General features: G+C 33.7%; 1 protein-coding gene across 1 annotated transcript in view; it reads right to left on the bottom strand.

Annotated features, from left to right (window-relative positions):
• Positions 1–1785: 1785 nt before the first annotated feature.
• Positions 1786–23050, bottom strand: part of RAC1 (Rac family small GTPase 1) — a 43807-nt gene continuing 22542 nt past the window's right edge. The window contains exons 3-6 of the mRNA XM_052001085.1: positions 20694–20811; positions 4057–4119; positions 3083–3242; positions 1786–2896 (exon numbers count right to left, since the gene is read on the bottom strand). Of these exons, the coding sequence (XP_051857045.1) occupies positions 2766–2896; positions 3083–3242; positions 4057–4119; positions 20694–20811 (472 nt within the window). The 3' untranslated portion in view covers positions 1786–2765. The remainder of the gene's footprint in view (positions 2897–3082; positions 3243–4056; positions 4120–20693; positions 20812–23050) is intronic.

Genomic DNA, 23050 nt, shown 5'->3' with positions numbered 1-23050 from the left:
CGGAATGTAATGAATTCTAAGAAATTTAAGACTGGACTGATGCAAAATGAAGTACATAGAACCAAGAAAGCAAGTCATGCTCAAGACTTCACAATGCTAATGCAATGCTAATCATGATGAGAACACTGACAAAGAAATCTGCCTCTTATGATACAACAGAGGTGGTATACTACTACAGGATCAACTATGTATTTTCATACATTGTCAGTAGATTCATTTCTCTGACCGTACTTTGCAAAATGTTCTATTGGGGAGAAGAGTGGCAGATCACTGGGATATGAAAATGATACAGTAAAGAGCAGCAGAGCACTGAAATACAACTTTTTGTAGTGGGCCACATTAACACTGTTTCTTGAATTGTGAATTTTTCCAGCAATGTCCAGCTCGGGAGTTAGTCGATGATTGATGAGAACAATCCACAAGTCTGACAGGGTATGAATACGACAGTTACAAATGACTATATTAACAATTGCACATAAGCAACACTTACTGACCCTAACTTAGGCTTCTGTTTCCTTATCTGTAAAATGAGCGTTTAGAAGTCCTTTGTTGCTTCAAATCCAAGTAAATAAGTATTTTCTGTGGCAAGGATTCTAAGACTAGTTGTATGTACATGTAATGTGCACATTACTTTTCCCCATAACCCAACTTGTCAAACCTCTTTTCCTTACTGCTATTAATTACTCAGCCTAAAGTTTAAAAAATTACACCAGGCCAGGAAGAAATAAGACTAAAAAGTCTGGCTCTTTGCAAGTTATTTTTAAGAAAAATATGAATTAGATTCGATAGCTCATGTACAGGCACATTTCTGAGAAAACAGTAAAACCGGAGAAGTGTTTCTTAAAAAATCATTTTAGCTTTAGTCTATAAGACTCTCTATCTACTAAGGAGTGGCTTCTTTGCTGAATAGTTAATAGTAAGAAATGCATTGGATCTTCAATATTAAGATCAGGGCTTGCACTAGTCAAGTGACTTTGTCTCAAATTATCCCATCTATAAAGCAAAGAGAATACATTTATTAGCTACTTCATGAATGGTTAAGTGAAATGATGCATGATAAAAACATTAACTATTTCACATTGATAATACTTAAGCAACAGAAAACTTTACAGTTTATCAAAAAGAATGGCAAATAAGAACATTTATTAGAGACCATTCACAAAATTCTCAAAAATGCAAACATTACCAGTAACGTGATTCAAGGATTTATTAAGTCATACATGCAAACATACTGCTAACTGCATTAGCAAAAGATCAATGTAAAAACACTCCACAATTTTGCAACTTTTGCATCTTCAAAATTTTGTTCTAGTGGTTGAAAGGTTGTAGTTCAATATTGTATATTCTTGCCAGTGTTTAAGATGTACAGAACATTGTTAGCATTAGCACTAAGCTGACAGAACCTCACAGCCCCGGAGGTCATGTTACTAGGAAAAGCAATAGAAAGCATGTGTACATGTAAGTGAGGTCAAGAACAGGATCAACATTAATAGTGTTACAGTGTTGGGTAACCTGGCAATACAGTGATGTTTAAGAAGGTTCATCATATTTTAATAGCTAAAGTATATTTAAAAAAAAAAAAAGATTTTTAAATGCTGCATCACATGATTTTTACACCTAGTTATTAGGAGACTAAAGAAAGCACATAATTTGAACAAAGGTAACATGAAAAGAATGCGCTTTTTCTAAACTACAAAAATGCAAAGTTCTAATACATAATCAGAAAGATTTTAAAATACAAGTAGAGTTATATTGCTCAATAAGAAAGGGTGTGACAAAAAAAGCTTTTTTTTTTTTTTTTTTTTTTACTAAGTTCACAACTGTGGGAATGACCAGTTCAGAGTTAATGAATGCCCTACTTAGGAAGAGGGAAAAAGAAAAAGGAAAAGCTTAGAAATAATACACTTACCTAGAACAACAACCTTTCTTATCTACTGCATTTGACAGATGTTAACTGTTCTGCTTTTTAAAACTTCTTTTTACCCGGGACAAATTTATTCAGTTTTCCACTCTTCAGTATACAATGTAGTGTAAATTAATCCTAGGCTTCAGAATGTCAAAATACTGTCTTTATTCCTTGATGAAACCAAATTATTCTAAATAATCCAACCCAAAACATTGCTCTTAAAGAGAACACTCCAATAACAAAAACGCACACGGGAGTTCTGTTTGAAATCACAGCAAGAGCTTTGATTCTTTAAGAATCTTTACTGTGAAAGCAAAAGATCAATTCAAAGATTATAATTTTGTTATACACATCCCATTCTGATATACAGTACAATGTTATATAATGAACATGGGTTGATAAATTATTCAATGCATTAAACATTTTTACTAAGTATACTGTACTGTTTTACATATCTGAAAAATTAATTAGAAAGTGTTTTTGCATTTCCTACTATCAGAAATTAAACAGTCTTCTTAAAGACAAAGGTCTTTAAAAAACAGTTTAGTGCTTAGTGTTCATAGCACAACAATGCAACTTAGTTCAGTGGATATTTTGGCAACACTTAATCTGAGCAAGAACAGGGCTTTTGAAAAATAAGGCTTTAAGTAGGTTTTTTTTTTTTTTTTAAGAATTTAGTTGTAATAGAATGTGAAAAAAAAAATCATTCTCTAAACCTTTTAAACAAAACCATGAAATTATTGATTGGTTTTTATGGAAAGAAACTAATTTATAACAAAAACTTGGCATTGAGTGAATGCTCCACTGGTTAAGCAAAGCTTACAAAGGTTCAAAGGGGAATAGGGCAGGGCTGTGACATTTACAACAGCAGACATTTTCTCTTCCTCTTCTTGACAGGGGGTGGGCAAAGAACCGCTCTAATAGCTTCATCAAACACTGTCTTGAGGCCTCGCTGTGTAAGAGCTGAACATTCCAGATACTTTACAGCACCTGTAAAGAAACACAAGAAGCTAACGTGAAAAGGAGGACATTATGATGGCATTTGATTTCTACTTCGCAGGTCCCACCATGATTTGGCTACTACATTCAAATTCATATAAATTCTCTAACTTCCATTTACATAATACGACAATATCACAAAGTAGCCAGAAAATGTAAATGGTTTAGATTTCATACCAATCTCCTTTGCCATGGCTAGGCCCTGTGGGTAGGTAATTGGAGTCAGCTTCTTCTCCTTTAGTTTCTCAATCGTGTCTTTATCATCTCTAAGGTCAAGTTTGGTGCCCACTAAAATTATGGGAGTGTTAGGACAGTGGTGTCGTACTTCAGGATACCACTAAATGAAAGAAAGAAATGAAAATTACATAATGCAAAGTTTAATTTCTGTTGTCTTGATATTAACCCAGCATGGCAGCCTAGTGAAACTAGGTTTCCAAAGGCTAACTGTACCACACCCCTCCAATACTCTGCCTCAACTACCCAATGACACTGTTTACATAACAAGGAATAGATGTTCTTTTCCTTTTAAATCACATATTTTTCTTAAGGTACTTTAGAAAAAGTACTCCCCTCTTCCCCAATTTTTCCTAAATCAGGATCACTAAATTTTATTGAATTTAGTTTTTCCTAAAACTTCCAAAATTTAGTGAAATAAAGGATTCTATGGGATTATTAAGCTGGCAGTGGACCTATGACTCTAGCAGTAAAATCATAGAGATGAATTAGGGTGATGAAAATTTATCACTGAACCTAATCTGAGCAGGTAAGCTTCAACTGGAATATTCTAAGAAAGACTGGTTCCTGAGTAATTTTACAGTTAATGTCTTTATAGACACAGTAACAAAGGTATTCCAAGCTCTAAAGAAGGAACCTACATTTCTGCAATGTGAAGTACACTTCTCATCCCACTAATTCCTCTCAATGGGAATTTAATTAAAGCAGGTCATAGTCATCGTTTGATAGTACTTTTAAAATATGTAGGATGTAGTCACAGAGTTTCAAGGTAAAACACAACATTCCCCTTAATGTAATGCAAAGGACAACAAAAAACTTTTTGATAAATTATAAAATTATTCAAAACTTTCTAGTTATTAATAAACAATCCCTAAAGCTACTTAAACACTAAAATAAAAAATTGAATTTTCCCTTACCTTTGCACGAACATTTTCAAATGATGCAGGACTCACAAGGGAAAAGCAAATTAAGAATACATCCTATTAAAGAAACACAAAAAAAACTAAGTTTAGGGGGCGGGGGCAAAGGCTTTTATGGAAAGAATCCTTAGGCAGTTTTCTACCAAACTACCAATCAATAGAGGTGGTATTTGCAGCGTGCATCATTAATTTGTATTATGATAAGAATTTTGTAAACTAGAATGCTGTACATCTTATGAAACTGCTCTTTAACCTAAAAGGGGGAAAGAAAGGATGGAACAAAACTTTAGTAGAAGCCAAGTTGATCAAACACAAATCCCAAAGAAAGGACCTTTTCCTTAGTGTACTTTTTCTGTGTCATATTCATATCCTGGAAGACATGACTAGACATTTAATTCTGTTACACCAAGGTCCTTTCAAGTTAAAGTTATCCATCATTTTTGAAGTCAAACAGCTAAGAATATGAAGGACAAGAGAAAGAAGAATACCATAGGAAGTATTACTGTTCTACTTTTTACAACTTAACAATGTAACAAACTTACAAAGTATAAGAAAATGTGTCTATCCTGATCCAACTTTAAAGGTGTCATATAGTTATCAACTAATAAATAGTATATTAAGCTCCAATGTACACTTGCTAGTAGGTAAATTTAGTTTCTACATTTTGCCCCCAATTAAAAGTTGTTCTGTGCCATCACAGTGTAATGTCAAGAATCTTATACAGAGGTAGCAAAGGGGGAAAGTAGAAGAAATTATAAATCTAAAAAATCATTTTTTTCCCTTTATTGTGTCACAAAATTTTAATTCAAAGCCCATTGATTAGAAAAATTTTAGTTACTTATATAAAATAGGTAGTGACCTGTTAAATGATACCATTTCTAACATCAAATATGAAAAGGTGGGGAGGTGACTGTACTACTTTGTTCATTATATCATGCCATTAAAGTTTAATTGACTAAAGCCAGTTCTCAAAACCATCCAAGTGAAATCTTGCACCTGAAAAAAAGAGGAAAATCCATATTGTTTTTTTTTCCCAAGTCATAAAAAAAAAAAAAAAAAAAATTCCAGGACATGCACAAGCTCTCAAAGAAAGAATCCAAGCAGTATTTCAGCATTCAGGTGGATTGTGCATCATTTCAAAGCAGTTAGGTTAGTTTACCACACCTGCCCGGCTTAAGCAGTCATCACCCATTGTCATTCATAAACAGACCAATATATCACCATAACCAGGACACCAAAAGAGAAGAGGGAGTAAAGCAAGAATGTTAATGAACTATGCTCCAAGCTTTTCACTCTCAAAATCTCCGGTAATCTTGAAGTTTCACAGCTTGTTTAAATTACTTGCCATTCTCTGTACTTCTCCCACATATCCTCAATGGATGGAAGATACAGATTATTCAATAGTTCTTTAAATTTCTTTCATTATGAAGGAATTAAAGCAGTAAGTGCTTTAATTATGATTATTTGGGAAATCATTACCCTTCAAGTGTTTGTTTTTCATTTCAAAAAGCAATAATAACCCTTGAATGAATTAAATATAAAACACTCAAGGGGCTTGAAGCTCAGGAAGCTATCCTACTAAGTGAAGTAAGGGAACAGATAAAGCTTGAAACTAAAAATTTAAAGTTTTACATACAGCGATTGGTTCGTCTTTCACCCTGGAGGTTATATCCTTACTATACGTGCCTCCAACCTAGTAATAGCATGAGAACTTGGTTTAAGTTTAGTAATAAACTAAAGGAAATTTCTTACCTGTTGTTACTTCTCAAAACTTTTTTTTCCTGACCTCAACTCTCCCATACAAGAGCACTGGGTCTTGTGCGAGGAAAACTAGAGCCTGGACTGGCTGACACTAGTAGTTGTGTGACCCTGGGCTAATCACTTCAATATTTTTGGACCTCAAAGAAATGAGGTCAATTTCTTTCATCTGTAAAATGAAGTGGTCAATGATCTGTAAGCTCCTTTTTCAAGTGCTAACATTTTATGGTTCTAAAATTTTAAAGTAGATATTTATCTAAAGCAAACAGAACGCAATATCAATTTGAGGAACTTTATCTAAATCTCCCCAATTTAAGTGGGAGAGGGGGGTTTGAAACCTAAAATTGTGATTCCACGTTAGATTCCACATGTAATAATCCCACCACATGAGTTAGTAACTGTTCTGTGATTCAGTTTGAAAGAAATATCGAAGGTAATGATAATTCAAGAGAATTGTCCAGAATTTACACAGACCATTTATATCAGAAGGAGGGGTCAAAGTTAGGCATATTAGTAATACCACATTGTCTGTCAGTGATATAAGGAGATATAGCATCAATGTGCTGACCACCAAGCTAAATCCTTGCTAGTACCTGCAAGATAAGTACTATTATTATCCCCATTTTAAAGTTGAGGAAACTGAGACAAACAAATTACTTTCCCAGGGTCACACAGCTAGGAAGTGTCTCAAGGCCACATTTGAACTCAGGTTTTCTTGGCACCCAATCCATTACACTACTAGCTGCCTATATGTAATGAGAGGCTTTTTTAAAAAGTAGGTTGTCACAAAAGATTAACAAACAAGGGAAGGACAATATTATGAAGGAGGGAAAAGACTAAGATTACTTCAATGATGTTTTAATTAAGATATGTATCTCTGTCCCAGTCAGGATCTGAGCACAGCCAAAGAGCGATATACATAAAGAAGTAACCAGGCTGCTGCTTGGTAGACTAGACAGGTCAGGTGTACCTCTCTTGGGTGATCGATGGCCACTACTTTATTTGGCCTTACTTTCTTCAAGACTTTATAAAGTCAAGAAAGATTTATGTCAAAACTCTGTGCCAAAATACTCTTGACATAAAGCATAGAGGTAAAGTCTTTTCAGACATTCATTTTCTTAATATGGGTTTTATTTACCTTTTTCAACCATACTCCTTGACTGAATAAAGTTAATATGCTTTAAATTTAATGGGGGAAGGAGGAGAGGAAATGCAATAATGAGAATAAATCATTTTCACAGTATGAACTCAACTTTATTTGCCATATTATTTCTTAGCTATAAATAATCAGATGGTCACCTCCAAGGAGAAGGGGAAAATAAAGAGAATGAACAGTCAGTCCATCCAACTAGTAGATGAGAGGTTAAGGAATATTACCAAATCTTATATTTAAAAGTATTTTCTGTTGCATCATGAAGCTTTCTTTGTACTCCTAAGTATAATGCTAAGCTGTTAAAAACTCAACATTTAACGAACAACTCTCATGTACTAGAACCAAAAAAAAAAAAAAAAAAAAAAGGAAAAAAGGAAAAAAGAAAAAAAAAAAAGTGACTTTATCACAGACTGACACATGCCTGCTCTACATCCTTTATTTTAGCAGAAATATAAGCAGGGAAGTCCCTATCAGTTTGAGCTCTCTTCCTTAAATTGAAACAGACCATTATCCTAAGACATATTCCCAATGACTCTCACAACCAATCCAAATTATTTCCCTAGGACCAAATTATCTTGTTCCAGCAAAAATAGTACCGAGTTTGAAGAGTATTGCTGACCTCTGAAATTCTGGCTAAACTGCTCTCTTTCCTTCCTTCTATTCAAGAATTCTTACAGAACTCTGACTCATTTGTGGAATCCCTTAAAAAGGGAGACAGATAAAAGAAAACAATTCTTTTTGCTTATTATACTCACCCTTCTGTGATACAAATATTCTTTTTAAAAGCCAACTGTACATTTCCCTTCATCTTAGCATTTTAATTTTATTTTGCATTTATTTTTAATATTTGGGGGCTAAGTTAAGTCTTAGAATTCCTGTCCTGGATTAGCCACATTAAATTTATTTTATTTTATACATGAATGTGGTTTGTGTCTTTATAAGGTTTTAAAACAAAACTATTATGTGCTCATCAATAAACTAGTAAGGTAATAAAGGAACAAGCATTTAAGCATATGTATCACATACTGTGCTAAGTAAGCAATTTTCACAAATATTTTCATATGCAGGTAAGGGGCTATTCCTGTCCCCATGTTGTAATTGACGAAATGGAGGTAAACATAGTTTAAGTAACTTGTCCAAGTTCACAGCTTCTAAGTGTCCAAGGCCACATGTAAACTTAGGTTTTCCTGAATGCACTATCCTCTGAGTTACCTCGATCCCTTTGGCAACTGGGACTATTTTGAAAGGTCATAAATCATGCTTTATAACTTTAATTGAGCTTTTCTAAAAAATAGGAAGTACACCAAGACTAACAACAATTCTTCTGAATAGAAGATCACTTACAAAAAAGTATTCTCTTGAGGTGATTATAAAACTTATAAAACCAGAACCTTATATCGTAATCTTAAAATAATAATTCTTTCAGAAAGAGGACCACTATACAAATGCTATACAAATAGGATAAGGAAAAAAAAGTTTTTAAGGAAGATTCCTTGCGTTGTTAAAATTTAAAGTAAATTAACCTTTACATTTCTCACAGTGCTCTATTCAGCAGATTTAATATGAATATACACACAAGACCCTGAAAAGGAAACAACCTAGTTAAACTGAGAACTAGCGAAAAACCAAGCAGAAGACTCAACAAAGAAAATAATAGTGGAAGTTATATGAAGTCATCTAGCTGAGTGCACATCTATCTAGCCCATGACACATTTTTCTGTCACAGACTCCTTTGGTAATCTGGTAAGGCCTAAGGACTACTCAAAATAATATTCTGAATGCATAAATTAACTCTGAAATAATTATTAATATAAAAAACCAGGTTGTAGATTCCAGATCAAGAACTTAATCTGACCTAATCAAACATAGCCTCTGCAATGCCACTATTCCTTTACAACATTCAAGATCACAGTATTTAGAATTAGGAAAAAACTTAGGAGCCATCTAGACCAACCGCCCCATTTTATAGAAGAAAAATGAAGGCTAGACAGGTTAAGTGACTCACCCAAAAGGGGGGAAGAGGGTGTCCATAGGCTCTTTGCTTGGGGTTGGCCACCTAGGGAATCACCTCATGCTGATTGAAGAACACACCTTGTTCCTTCAGCCATCTGAGGTACACACAGGATTCCTGTTCCTATTCTCTTACTGATCCTCACCTCCAAAATCTTTTCAGGCCCACCCTAGCCCCACTTCCCCTGTGCCTCCGATCTACTTTGCCTTCCTTAGCCCTTGTAGAAGCTATGGCCTTTCCCTCTAGACAAAAGCTGATCTCTCTCCCAGTCAAGAGCATCAGCAATTACAAATGTCCTTCCCATCACAGTTCTTATGCTCTGAGGCTTTTTTCACACTGTGGCAACTCATCCCAAAAGAAAGAACTTCAGATCATTCTCTCTTCTAAAATCTAAATGCAGTGTTCTTTACATTATGCCATACATATCTCTATCATGAACAGAACACTGCACTGGAAATAATAAAGTTTAGGTAAAAGATAGTCTTCTTATGTTCTCATTAACTGGCAGCTTATTAAGGTGAGATGAGAGCATCCAATTTATCTTTGTTAGTAGAGCTACCCTCATGCACTGATGATTGAATGATGATTACCATTTTCTCAGTGACTAATAAGCTTTCACTCCCAATCAATTGATGCCCCCCCCATCCCATGTGATAATTTCCAAGTGATAGAGACTTCCCATTTTTACAACTCTCAACTGCCCTCTTTTATATCCATCTGCTTTAATAATGACTATTCCTCCTCCACTTCATTTCCTATCGTCGCACACATACCTTCCACTCAGTCTTACAGAATTTCCTGTTCATAAGTGGCAGACTTTCTTCCTTCCATCCATTTGTCTGTTCTCTCCCTAGCTTCTGGCATTCATTTGAATTTTTATTTTCACCTCTGGATGGCCCTGGCTATTCTTTCCAGTACTGGGTATTCCCTCTTTACAACCCCCAGACTTCAGATTTGTCTTGGAATAGAAATACTCTTTGCTTCCTTTACTCCCTCTACTGCCTGTTATTTTCTTAGTTTAAATCTAAATTGTTTTCTGTAACTGGTAATTCCATTTCATGGCTCCATCATGTCTTATCTTTCCATAGCACCTCCAATACTATTGCCATATTTCCTGGGTATGCATAAAACTTCCTAAACCTGTTTTGACTGGGAACACTATTTTAAAAAATATTGTGATGAGACAGATAACATAAAGCATCCTGAAAAGTTAAGAGCACCATGAAAATGATAGGTATTTATACAAGTAGCAAAGCAAAACAAATGAACAAAACAGGTAACAAAGGAGAGATCTTTACTTGAAGTCAGAGAACCTAGGTTCAGATCTTGATTCTCCAAATTACTACCTATGTGACATTAGGCAAGTCATTATTCCTCATCAGAAATGACGGGCTTGGTCAGATTAACCATTTTTTAATATACTGACAACTATTTCTAGGTAATTGGTTGGTTTCTTTTGTTATCATAGGCACATTATGTTATGCATTAAAAACAGTATTCTAAAACTGGGATATTTCACCAGACTGGGAAAAGGGAACTTCAAAGTCCTTTCCAGCTTTAAATCTATGATTCATTAAACATGGTCTAGTTAAACACATAATGAACTCAGAAGACCTGGGCTTCTCTGTTTGAGGTGTCACCCATGACAAGCCACTTAATTGCTTTTCCCAGTAGTCAACTGGGAATATTATTATTTATTAATGAAATAAAATAAGAGAACTGAAAGAGCTTAAAATTGGAGCAACAAGATGAAGGACTGGATATTTTCTCCAATCCCCATGTCTTTTCACACTTCCCCAATGTAAGAATTATGCACCATTAAATTAAAGCAACTTCAGCTATTTTCAGGGTCTATGATACTTAAAATCCAAAGAACCACACAACCACAAACCCAGAAACTGATGCTCAATGATCCTGAGTTCCCTTAACACTCCTCCTACACTAAAGACAAGCCTCACTAAACACTAGAAGATTCAAAGAAATAAGACATCAAAACTTGAATCCCTAGTCCCTGTCTCCTCCCTCTTTTTCAATGCTATAGAAACACTGGCTATGGAAGTCTATTCAAGTCTGAAGACGAGAAGTTATATATGACTTAATAAGCCAGATAAGCAAAGGTATTTATATTTAACCCTGAGCCACAGCTCTTCAGGATCAAGGTGTGTCAGGAGTTGCAGTCCAGAAGCACTAAAGGCTGTAAAGCTCTGAACAATCTGGTAGATCTGAACTGCTAGTCCCAGGGAAAGCCAGCTATGAACTATCAGTGCTGAGCCTGTGGAACAAGTCATCAGGATGTGACACTGCATGTGGGGAGTGTACAGCACTGCCCCAATCCTGAGGAAAAAGCAGCATTCAGCTGGGGTCACTGGAGCAGAGAAGAAATTGAGAACTAACCTTTAAGGAACCTACAGTCAAGGAAGGAGTCACAAGTAAGCAATAAGGAAAATGGAGGGTGTATTTAAAGAGAGTTAAACAACCGAAACCATTAACCATTTCTTAAAGAAGCAATCTCTAATATCTTGAACATAGATAACTCACGTTAAAAAAAATAAAAAATAAAAATAAAAAAAGAAGGAAATATGGCCTCCAGAACTAGAGTAAATTAATTCAGGCAACTAATAACAGTGCAAAATGAATGACAATAATCCAACACTAAATGACAAGAGACAAAATGTGGCATCTGAGAACATGAAACCACAACATGCTGTTCTTGAGTGGTTTAAAAGGGAAATGAGAATTTGCATCCTGCACAGCAAAAATCATGAGCAAAAAAGAAAATTCTAAACCTGCAATGGTAAACTTCATCAAAGAAACAAATACACAAAAGTAAAAGACAACCTAGAAGAAAAAAGCAAATAAACAAGAACATTAGAAGAAAATATACAAATATTTACAAGCAAAACACAGATCTCAAAGACAAGATGAGGAGAGACAACCTATGGATCATGGGCTCCCCAGAAGAATATGACAGAACAAAAAGCCTTAACACAAATAATGAAGAAAATAAAAGGAAATTATAGAAGTCTGGGGGAAAAATCCAAAGCTGCAAATTCCAATTCACACAGTCATTAAATTAAAAAATTCAATTTCGAAACAAGTTCCTGATGTTTTGAAAAAGCACCCACACTTACACATATACAATACCAAAAAGAGGCCATTTTAATAATGGGAGACTATTCTGCATCCCCTAAAAAAATGGACAGAATTGAATTATGTCATCCTACAAGTTTAGAATGCAACCGAAGTTGACGACTTCAACAAATGTGAGCTTAAGCATACCAGACAAAATATGGATATTCAATAATAAAAAGTGAAACATTTTTAGGAAGAATACAAAAACCAAAATTATTTTCCTCTTCAACATCCCAAACAACAGAAATTCAGGAAACGGGAATAAGTGTAGCAGTAAATAAGTTCAATAAGAGTGACAACTAAATGACCAGTAAGAGACTTTTTTCTAAATTTACACAAGGAAACTTGATAGAGATGACAATGAAGAGACAGGGCATTATAAACAGAATCTGGCAACACTCTACTTACAGAACGCTGCTTTTCTAAGACTATATTACATAACATGGAAGGGTACAAGAGAGGGGAATAGGGGAATAGAGAGAAGTGAGTGATATGTGGGGATCAAATCAAAGGCTATGAGAGGATGACCACCTCTGATCTTGAAAAGAAAGAAGCCTTACAGGTGAATGGCAAAAGCCTCACAGGAGAGAAAAACTGAAAAAGGAAGGAAAGGCAGGAACCTTTTTAGAGGTAAGAGAGTTCTGCTGATGAATGCTTCTATGGATGAAAGGAGATGAAGACCTTAATATTAGATAACACTTGGGAAAGATTTGGTACCCAAAAAGCCTAATTGTGGGGTGAGAGGGAGGGAGAAGAAACACTGGGGGAACCCCTAGGCATAATTAGGCAGTCATATTAGGATCATGACTCAGAATGTAGTCCAAACAGAAAGAGATGATAATGAACAGTGGAAAAAAAAAAAAAAAAAGCTTTTTTTTTTTTTTTTTTGGAAAAAGCTGAAGGGGAGAAAAAGGAGGAATCTGACAAATGCAAAAAGAGGGGGAAGAAATAACCCAGTAAAAATGGGAATTGAACAAAATCCTCAAGGGAAAAGAAGAGGGAATTAGATGAGAGGAAGAACGGGTGGGAAAATTCTTTGAAATATGACAAAGTAATTGAAGGACACGATGCTATGTTTACACCAGAAGAGGGGAAATAAAACTTTAAAAACCCCAAATTTTAGAAATAAATGGAGAAAATACAAAACTAATTCAAATCTTTATATATGAATGGATTAAGCCATCCAATAAAATAAAAAAGAACGACAGACTTGATAAGAAAAACACTCTATAATCCCTCCTCCCCCCACCCTTGCTTTCCAACCCACCCCACCCCAAAATCCAATAATTATTTGTTACATGGAATGGCTCTCCTAAAGAGGATGGATACATGAGAAAACTACAGTGATATGAGAAATAGAAAATAATAAAGCAATTTAAAAAAAATTTAACTTCTACTATGGCCAAAGCACAATCAAAACTGTGCATACCCTTTGTCCCAGCAATTCCATTACTTTATCTGCATCCCCAAGGAAATCATAAAGGAGGGAAAGCAGCTCTTTGTGGTAACAAAGAATTGGAAAAGAAATAGATGCCCATAAACTAAGGAATGGCTGATATGAAGGTAATGGAATATTGTTTTGTTAAAAAAAAAAAAAAAAAGAACTGATTTTAGAAGGGCCTGGAAAGATTTACATGAATTGATGCTGAGTAAAACAAGCAGAACCAGGAATACAGTGTACACAATAACAGCAAGAATGTGCGATGATCAACTATGAAAGGCTTCATTCTTCTCAGTGGTTGGTTCAGTGATCCAAGCAATCCCCATAGATTTTGGAGAGAAAATGCCATCTGCATCCAGAAAGAGAACCTTGTCGATTGAATATACATCAACATATGCTACGTTCACTTCTTTTTTCCTTTTTTTCCCCCTCTCTCCCATGGCTTTTCCCTTTTGCTCTGATTTTTCTCTATCAATGTGACATAAGTCAATGTGTATTAAAAATAAATTAAAAAAAAAAAAGAATTTAAGTTATACCCACATTTCAGGTATTCTCATTAAATCCTGTACTTCGTAATCTTTTTACAAAGTTTATTAAACAATAGAATAACAGGAAGAAATACATAATTTATAGATTAAAAGACCTGTGAGAGGATAAAGGAACTAGAATTAATCTGGAAAGAAAGAAAAGTGCTGCTAATTTAGCCTGTAAGACCTCTTCTGTTATTTAACTAGCTGTGTAACTTTGGGCAAATTTATTTAATCTCTCAGTAAAATAAGGCAACTGAAATAAATCCAATAGATCCAATAGATTGGCTTTTAAAATCCCTGCTATATACTGGATTACCTGTGGTGTAGAGATGGGTATGGGGGGAAAGGGAGAAAAAAATTTGGAACAAGGTTTTGCAAGGGTGAATGTTGAAAACTATTTTTGCATTTATTTGAAAATAAAAAGCTATCAAAAGAATCCCTGCTAGTTCTAAATTTATGGTATGAGACACTGCTTTTTAGGGCCAACCAAATATGTAAAAAACAGATTCTTCTTAGAAAACTACATGAAAATAAAGAGATTTAAATAGAAATATGAAGGAGGTAGGTTGGATTTAAATTAGATATACAAGAGAGATAAACACTATTATGAATGAACATATAAAAGCATACTGTTATTAAGATTTCCAATCATTTACTCTTTCAGACATAGTCCTGACTACAAAAAAAGACTAAAGCAGAGCAAACTTGTGGCCCACTCCCTCCCCAGGCTGAACTGCAATAAAATGTAATTGGGAAATATTTTAACAAAATTTAAGTATACAACGCAACATGGTATGTTAATTTGAGATTTCCTAAGTCAACCTACAGGCCAGGGATCTATTTCTAGTTGAGTTTGACATCACTGAACTAAAGGACCTCAAACTTTCAGTTCTGTTATTCAAACACCAAAAATCATAAATTTGTTGACACATATACAACAAATTAAGGCTCTTAAGTATTTCATTAAAAAAAAAAACAAAAACAAAATAAACCCTTCCTATTTTGAATTTTTTAATCCATGCTATCTTTGGCAGCTTTTGTCTACTTTGGTCACTTAAATGAAGATGGACAAACATTCAGTCTGCTCTTCAGACTTACTAGTATGGTGCTGTTTATCATAACAATGGATTATTTTCTACTATAAACTCTGGAAAATAATCCTCTCTAAAAAGAATTATTTATTTTTTCCAATTAGGACTATTCTATCCTTTCCTATCTTATACACATACATATATGTATATGTGTTTATCTTTTAAGAATCTATATTCACAATTCTTGAAACAACCACAATTCAAATATTACTCATTATAAAATTATCTAGTTCCATAAGAAATTCAGACTTAACTATAATGTCAAGTTATGACATTTCTTATGATCTAACCTTACATAATTTACTTTACTTTTTTGAGCTTCCATTTCTTTATAAAATTCATGACCTCTTTTTACTGCATTGAAAATCTAGTGAAATATATGTAAAGCACCACAAAAATTATTATTCATGAACTGAGAAAAAAAGTAATCCCTGTTAACTTCATAACATAATTCTTCTAAATTTAATTATTTCAGTAGCAACAATATATTAGAAATGTGTGATAAGCTATGCAGCCAATATAATTAGTGACAATGTTCACAGAGAATGTGCATAGAATGTTATCCTTCTATTGTATCTGAATTACAAAGTCGGCAACTAGGAGAGGAAAAATTTTTCCATAGACGAAACCAATGGGTTTACCTCTTCTTTTAAATATTAATTTGCTTTCTAGAATATGAGAGTTCCTCTTTGTCCCAAGTCAGACATGGAATATGGAGAGGGAAAAAAAAAACAATTAAGAAATAAAACATCTGAGAAACAATTATAACAGGATGGCATCAGCTTCCCTTTCCTAATTTTATACATAATTATTTTCTGAACATTTAGAATAGTTGCAAAGACAGTCTAGAAGGGAGAAGATACTGCAATCAAGATTTGCTCCTGATTCATCAAGTATCTACTCTACATGTTGATTACCTATATGTTTTCTGGAAACTAAGTTGAGAGGCTGCCCCTTCATTGTTAACTTAAGACAATGTCTCAGAGGGGGAAAAATAAAGGAGGGGAAGGGGAGGGGAACCCTCACTCCATTCAGTATCTGTGTCATAGAACAATTTTTCTCACTTCCACAAGTGTTATATCATGACAATTCTTTTTTGCACTTTCCCTCTTTTCCTCTTTTTAATAATGTTCTATCAAATCATAGTAGCTTGAAAGCAATATAAACTAAAGCAATAGGATCAAACTCAAATGGAAAGAGGCCACTAAATTCTGAGGATTCCTGCATGTTACATATTGACTTAGTTTTAAAATAACATCTTTATTTTCTTGCATTTTTATTTATTTTGTTAAATACTTCCCAATTACATTTTAATCTGGTTCAGCATATGAGAGCATTGTGGGCCTACATCACCTAGTACCCCATTACTGCAGAACAGATACATTTCACCATAAGTAAAACTATGGCATAATGAGGACCAGGATGAATCCATGCTATACTAAATGCTATACTATAAGTTCAATGATTTTCTAATTCTGGATCTGATCTCCTCTACAATTATTTCCAAGGGAATAATAAATCAAATAGTTTAAAATATGAACAAGATTTTCAGAAATGACATGAGAAGTCAAACAATCCAAAAGAATGAATAATCGCAACTGAACAGAGAGGCATATAGTGAGTTCACAACAGAGAAAGAAATGTGGTCATGAAGTAAAATAAAAATCAAGAATCCAGAGCAAGTCTTTTTGTGGTGGCAGGCAAAGAACTGAAAAGAAATTTTTTAAAAGAGTCTAGGGCAAGATGACAAATGTGGAAATATATAAAGAAGAATTACACATGTTTAACAACATTAGATTACTTGCTGACTAGAGGAGGGAGTAGAGTAAGATAGGGACAAAATTTTGGAACACAAGGTTTTGCAAGAGTAAGTGTTGAAAATTTTCTTTGCATGTATTTGAAAAATTAATTTAAAAAGAAATCTACGGCAGGGTTCAGCATACTAATGCTTACATAATTAAACCTGTTTTTACATTTTAAAATCTTAGGCAATCCTGAGGTTTATTGGACCCCTAGCCTACCTAGTCTAGATGATCCCTAGGGTGTCACATTTTAGACTTGGACTCAGTCTTAGGAATATATCCACTAATTCCTGTTTTACATATTATTTTTCTAATCAATTATTATATTTAAGAAGATGAAGAGACTGGGAGGAAATGATTAAAAGTTTACACAGGTGTGTGAGAAATGATTAAAATTTACATGGGTCTGTATGTGTGAGCTTGTGAGAGAGAGAAAAACCTCTATTATACACACTGTTTACCTGAATGTTTGCTGGTATCTGAATTGAGAGCTTTGCTAAGCTACATTTAGTTATGTGAGTGACTGTCCTAATGGCTCTTATTCCACCCAACATGTTTGAATCATAGTATATATTAATTTTTCTCATTTTCCCAAGTGACATGCCCCCTTTAAGGGTTATGAGCTTTACAAAATTCTTAAGAAACATATGACTACAATAGTATAACAACCTTTTCATTCCTTCTAAAATTAAAGGGTATATGAGATATGTACATGATTAATATTTGAGATTCCCTCAATAGATTATAAAGCCAAGAAGAATCCTTCATAGGGACAGAATGCAGCAAATGAAAAATAAAATATCATCTTCTTTTAACCAGTGGCAACAGATCTGACAAAAAATGGGAATGATTCTTTTGGCTGGTTGAAAAATTCTAAAGCACAGGAATTATAGCCAAGAAAACAGAGCGACTCTGACAGCTATAAAGTAGCAGCTACTATCAAAGAGAAATGGAAGGGTCTTTTTTTCTCTCTAGTTTCCAAAATCAATGTCCTTTTTTTGAGAGTTAGAAAAGGTGACTATTAAGAAATCCTGGCGTGGAGGTGGTATTTTATTTCTTGGCTTTCATATCATATTTCTAGCTCATTAATATGGAGTTTGTACTAACTTCACTAGATGTTCTCTATGCCTTAATTATACCTTCTACAATCCTATACTTGTGTTGTTGATTTTTTGAATCCAAGAATAAGGCATTTGGTTCATTAGAGAAATTTTTAGAATTTTGCCATTGAGAAATTAAAAGTTCATATTATCCCCAAGAATAACTTTTCATTTGAAGGACACTTACAAACATACTTTTCTTCCCATTTTCTACAAGATTTTTCCAACCTCTTTTTCCAACTTTCAAGATATATAGCAACAAATATTTACGTAATTATTTAATAAATACTGAGGTAGTTCCCATCATATGCTTAGCACTTTATAAAAGATTCTGAGGAAATGAGCCATTTCTACAATTAAAATTCTTTTTCAATGCATCAACCAAGGTAGATGTATCAAGGTTGTCAGTGAAAAGGATATTATCTCAGAGGTCCTATGAAATCAGAAATGCTTTGACATGACTGCTCCTAGGATGGCAAACAATTTTTTTTTTTTGGGGGGGTTGCAAATCTCAAAAACCACCCACGTTAAGTTATAGGAGGTTAGGGACTTGGGTCAGTTGAGAAAAAACCTATATTGATTCAATGACAGATTCTTGAAATGTCTTCAAAACCTCTATCTATCTTGAAATATCTTCAAAACCTATTGTCAAAACCTCTTCAACAGGAAACATCAAAAAATTATTATATGAATAACTGTATTCAGAAGTTTAATCTATTGTCTCTAAATAGGAGTTCAAAGACTACAAGGCTTGAGCATATTTTGTTAATTACATATTTATATAATTTACTAGATGTGTTTACTTAAACACTTAATTAAAAACTTAAAAATAATTTGAAATTTGTAATATTTCCAAATAAATGTTGAAAATTATCTTTATATGTATTTGGAAAAATAAAATACTACTGAGAATTTTTTAAAATTATTGTTTGAAGCCTATTTAAAACTTACCCATAAAATTTATTTTGCTCGATTAATATACATGTTTGAAAAAGATATTTTTCTTTGCTTTCTCAACGCAGTTGGGAGGGGAGGAGTAAAGAGAGAATATGGATTTGAATTTTAATAGATTTCTACCCATATCTCAAGGCCCAACAATAAATCTCCTTCTGTTATTAAAGCTTTTAATAATTATCTTAAGACAACATCCTCTAAATTCCTTCAGTCTTTTCTGCCTGACACCAGTCATATCTAATATCGTTAAGTTACTTCTGCCATTTGTTTGTTTGCTTTTTTTAATGAACTACTAGAATAGAAACTCTATCAGAGTTGGATACCAAATTTCTTTGTCTTCCCCAGTGAAATTCGCATAATGGCCATACAACTTTCAGGCAACTGAAATATTTGATTGGTAGAAGATTAAAATATTGTTTTTATAAAAACTAACTTAAATCTATGACCAAGTTTGTTTTATTTAAATACAGTGAACTTGAGAAGAATTTTTTCTTTAAAATTGGAGAAATCACAGGAAAAGAAAATGACTTTCTATAGTTTCATAGTACTTGAGGCAACAGTAAAATAACTCAAATTTTATAATCAGTTCATAACAAGCCATGAGTTATTTTCTCACTTATAATTTTTAACCAATATTAAATTCCAAAGTTAACTCTTACACAGTCCTTAAATTTAAAGACAAATGATTTTTACAAAATGTTGATGTTTAAAAAAATTTCTCAGCAAAAAGGGTTAGTCATTTAAGGACATGCATTCTTTATTAACTAAGAAAATCACAATCTAGTTCTTAATAACAATAGCTTCTGCTACTGTAAATTGTTTTCCTCCTTTGAACTAAAAAAGCAATTGTGAATTTAAATAAAAAGGCAGTAAAGCTATTTATCCCACACAATTTATGAATGATAGGAAGAAAAAGATAAAAGAATGAGTTGGCAATACAATGCAAAATTTTGAGGGTTTTGTGTTTACCTGCTTGACTCTAAATAAATTAAGAAATATGTACTATCTTGCTAATACTTTACCTAATTTTTGTAGAAAAAAAATTAATCAAAGGGATTTAAGTAAAATACACTTTTTATTTTATAGTCAAAATCCAATATTGTGATACAATCTAAATTCAATCAACTAATCCTTGCCTAAACCAGCAACCTCTAACATACAACCAAAGACCAATATATTAAATATCACTGAATTCATAATACTTATTATTACTGAAATTCTCAGGAAGAATTTTAGAAGGAATAGTAGTTCTGAAGGAGCCCTCTGACTTTGTTTTCTTGGGCTGCTCTATTTTCCAGGGATGAAGTACCGGTACCCATCCCTCCTCTCCCCCACAACTAACACAAGTGATCTTTTGCAACTGAATTATTAAACTTGCAATGCCCTTGAAGTAAAAGGGTGAAGCTAGGACCCCTTTCAGATAAGCAGAACATCCTCCCGTTATAATCCCAAAAGCCTTCCTGCTCCAACTTCCCTTCCCCTATTGCTTCCTTTTCCCTCCCATGTTTTTCTCTCACAATAAATCAAGTTACTACCCATGGGGTCATGACTTTTACTTAACACAATATAACCAACTCATAAAAAATGAGCAAACTTTTGGTAACTTCATTTGCTACCAAAAAATTAATATAATTAAAATGTATACATATAGATAATTCTTACTGTTTGCGGATAGGATAAGGGACGTAATCGGTCATAATCTTCTTGGCCTGCTGTATCCCATAAACCCAAATTCACAGGTTTTCCATCTACCATTACATTGGCAGAATAGTTGTCAAAGCTGTTGAATAAAAATAAAATGACAGTTTGTTGACATGAAGACTAAACATGAGAGAATGGATCTGACAATATAAGAGACTTCTATGCACAAAATCATGGAAAAAACAAAAGAGAAAACCCATTAATTCAATCCAAAAATGTCAAGGTAAGAAGGATTTTGCCATTAATAAAGTCTTAAAGCATAGTTTAAAAATTTTGAAATACTTTTTCCTAACAAACGAAAATGAAACTACAAAAATATATTTTTTTCATACTGTACTTCTGTTTGGTTTTCAGTTTTTAAAATAGATTTTTCAACTAGTTATGGAATTATTGTTAGTAATCAGTTTCACTTAAACTGCAATGAATAGCTACTGGAAAGAAAACTATGCAACAAAATCCTGATTATCTGTACTATGAAATGAAGTTGTTTTGCAGGTAAAGGAAAATATGGATAATCGAAAAGCAGTTCATATTTAATTTCAGGATTCTATGTACAATTACAACAAATATTTCTAATTAATTATGCTAATGTGAATTTATTTTGCATTTTCTAAGAGTACATAAATTGCAAAGCTCAAACTTTTAAAAACTGCTGCAGAGAGAATGAAGAAATGAAATATAATTTTTTAAATAACTTTTTATTGACAGAACCCACGCCAGGCTAATTTTTTACAGCATTATCCCTTGCACTCACTTCTATTCCAATTCCCCTCCACCCCCACCCCTTCCCTCAGATAGCAAGCAGTCCTTTACGTAGATACAATATATGTGTGCAGAACCTAACAGTTTTCTTGTTGCACAGGGAGAATTGGATTCAGAAGATATAAATAACCCAGGAAGAAAAACAAAAATGCAAGCAGTTTATATTCATTTCCCAGTGTTCTTTCTCTGGGTGTAGCTGCTTCTGTTCATCCTTGATCAATTGAAACTGAATTAGCTCTCTTTATCAAAGAGATCCACTTCCATCAGAATACATCCTCAAACAGTATTATTGCTGAGGTATACAATGATCTCCTGGTTCTGCTCATTTCACTTAGCATCAGTTCATGTAAGTCTTGCCAGTCCTCTCTGTATTCATCCTGCTGGTCATTCCTTACAGAACAATAATATTCCATAACGTTCATATACCACAATTTACTCAACCATTCTCCAGTTGATGGGCATCCATTCATTTTCCAGCTTCTAGCCACTACAAACAGGGCTGCCACAAACATTTTGGCACATACAGGTCCCTTTCCCTTCTTTAGTATCTCTTTGGGGTATAAGCCCAATAGAAACACTGCTGGATCAAAGGGTATGCACAGTTTGATAACTTTTTGAGCCTAGTTCCAAATTGCTCTCCAGAATGGCTGGATGTGTTCACAATTCCACCAACAATGTATCAGTGTCCCTGTTTTCCCACATCCCCTGCAACATTTCGCATTATCTTTCCCTGTCATTCTAGCCAATCTGACAAAGTGTGTAGTGGTATCTCAGAGTTGTCTTAATTTGCATTTCTCTAATAAATAATGATTTGGAGCATATTTTCATATGTCTATAAATAGTTTCAATTTCTTCATCTGAGAATTGTCTGTTCATATCCTTTGACATTTATCAATTGGAGAATGGTTTGATTTCTTATAGATTTAGAGTCAATTCTCTATATATTTTGGAAATGAGGCCTTTATCAGAACCTTTGACTGTAAAAATGTTTTCCCAGTTTATTGTTTCCCTTCTAATCTTGTCTGCATTTGTTGTGTTTGTACAAAAACTTTTCAATTTGATATAATCAAAATTTTCTATTTTGTGGTCAATAGTGATCTCTAGTTCTTCTTTGGTCATAAATTCCTCCCTATTCCACAGGTCTGAGAGGTAAACTATCCTATGCTCTTCCAATTTATTTATAATCTCATTCTTTATGCCCAGGTCATGAACCCATTTTGATCTTATCTTGGTGTACAGTGTTAAGTGTGGGTCAATGCCTAGTTTCTGCCATACTAATTTCCAATTTTCTCAGCAATTTTTGTCAAATAGTGCATTCTTATCCCAAAAACTGGGATCTTTGGGTTTGTCTAACACTATATTATTAAAGTTATTGGCTGTTTTGTCCTTTGAACCTAACCTATTCCATTGATCAACAGGTCTATTTCTTAGCCAATACCAGATGGTTTTAGTAACTGCTGCTTTATAATATAATTTTAGATCTGGTACAGCTAGGCCACCTTCATTTGATTTTTTTTTCATTAATTCCCTTGAAATTCTTGACCTTTTGTTTTTCC

The sequence above is a fragment of the Antechinus flavipes genome, chromosome 1, assembly GCF_016432865.1.
Source record: "Antechinus flavipes isolate AdamAnt ecotype Samford, QLD, Australia chromosome 1, AdamAnt_v2, whole genome shotgun sequence".
NCBI classification, from domain to species: Eukaryota; Metazoa; Chordata; class Mammalia; order Dasyuromorphia; family Dasyuridae; genus Antechinus; species Antechinus flavipes.
This window is presented reverse-complemented; position numbering and strand designations above follow the sequence as displayed.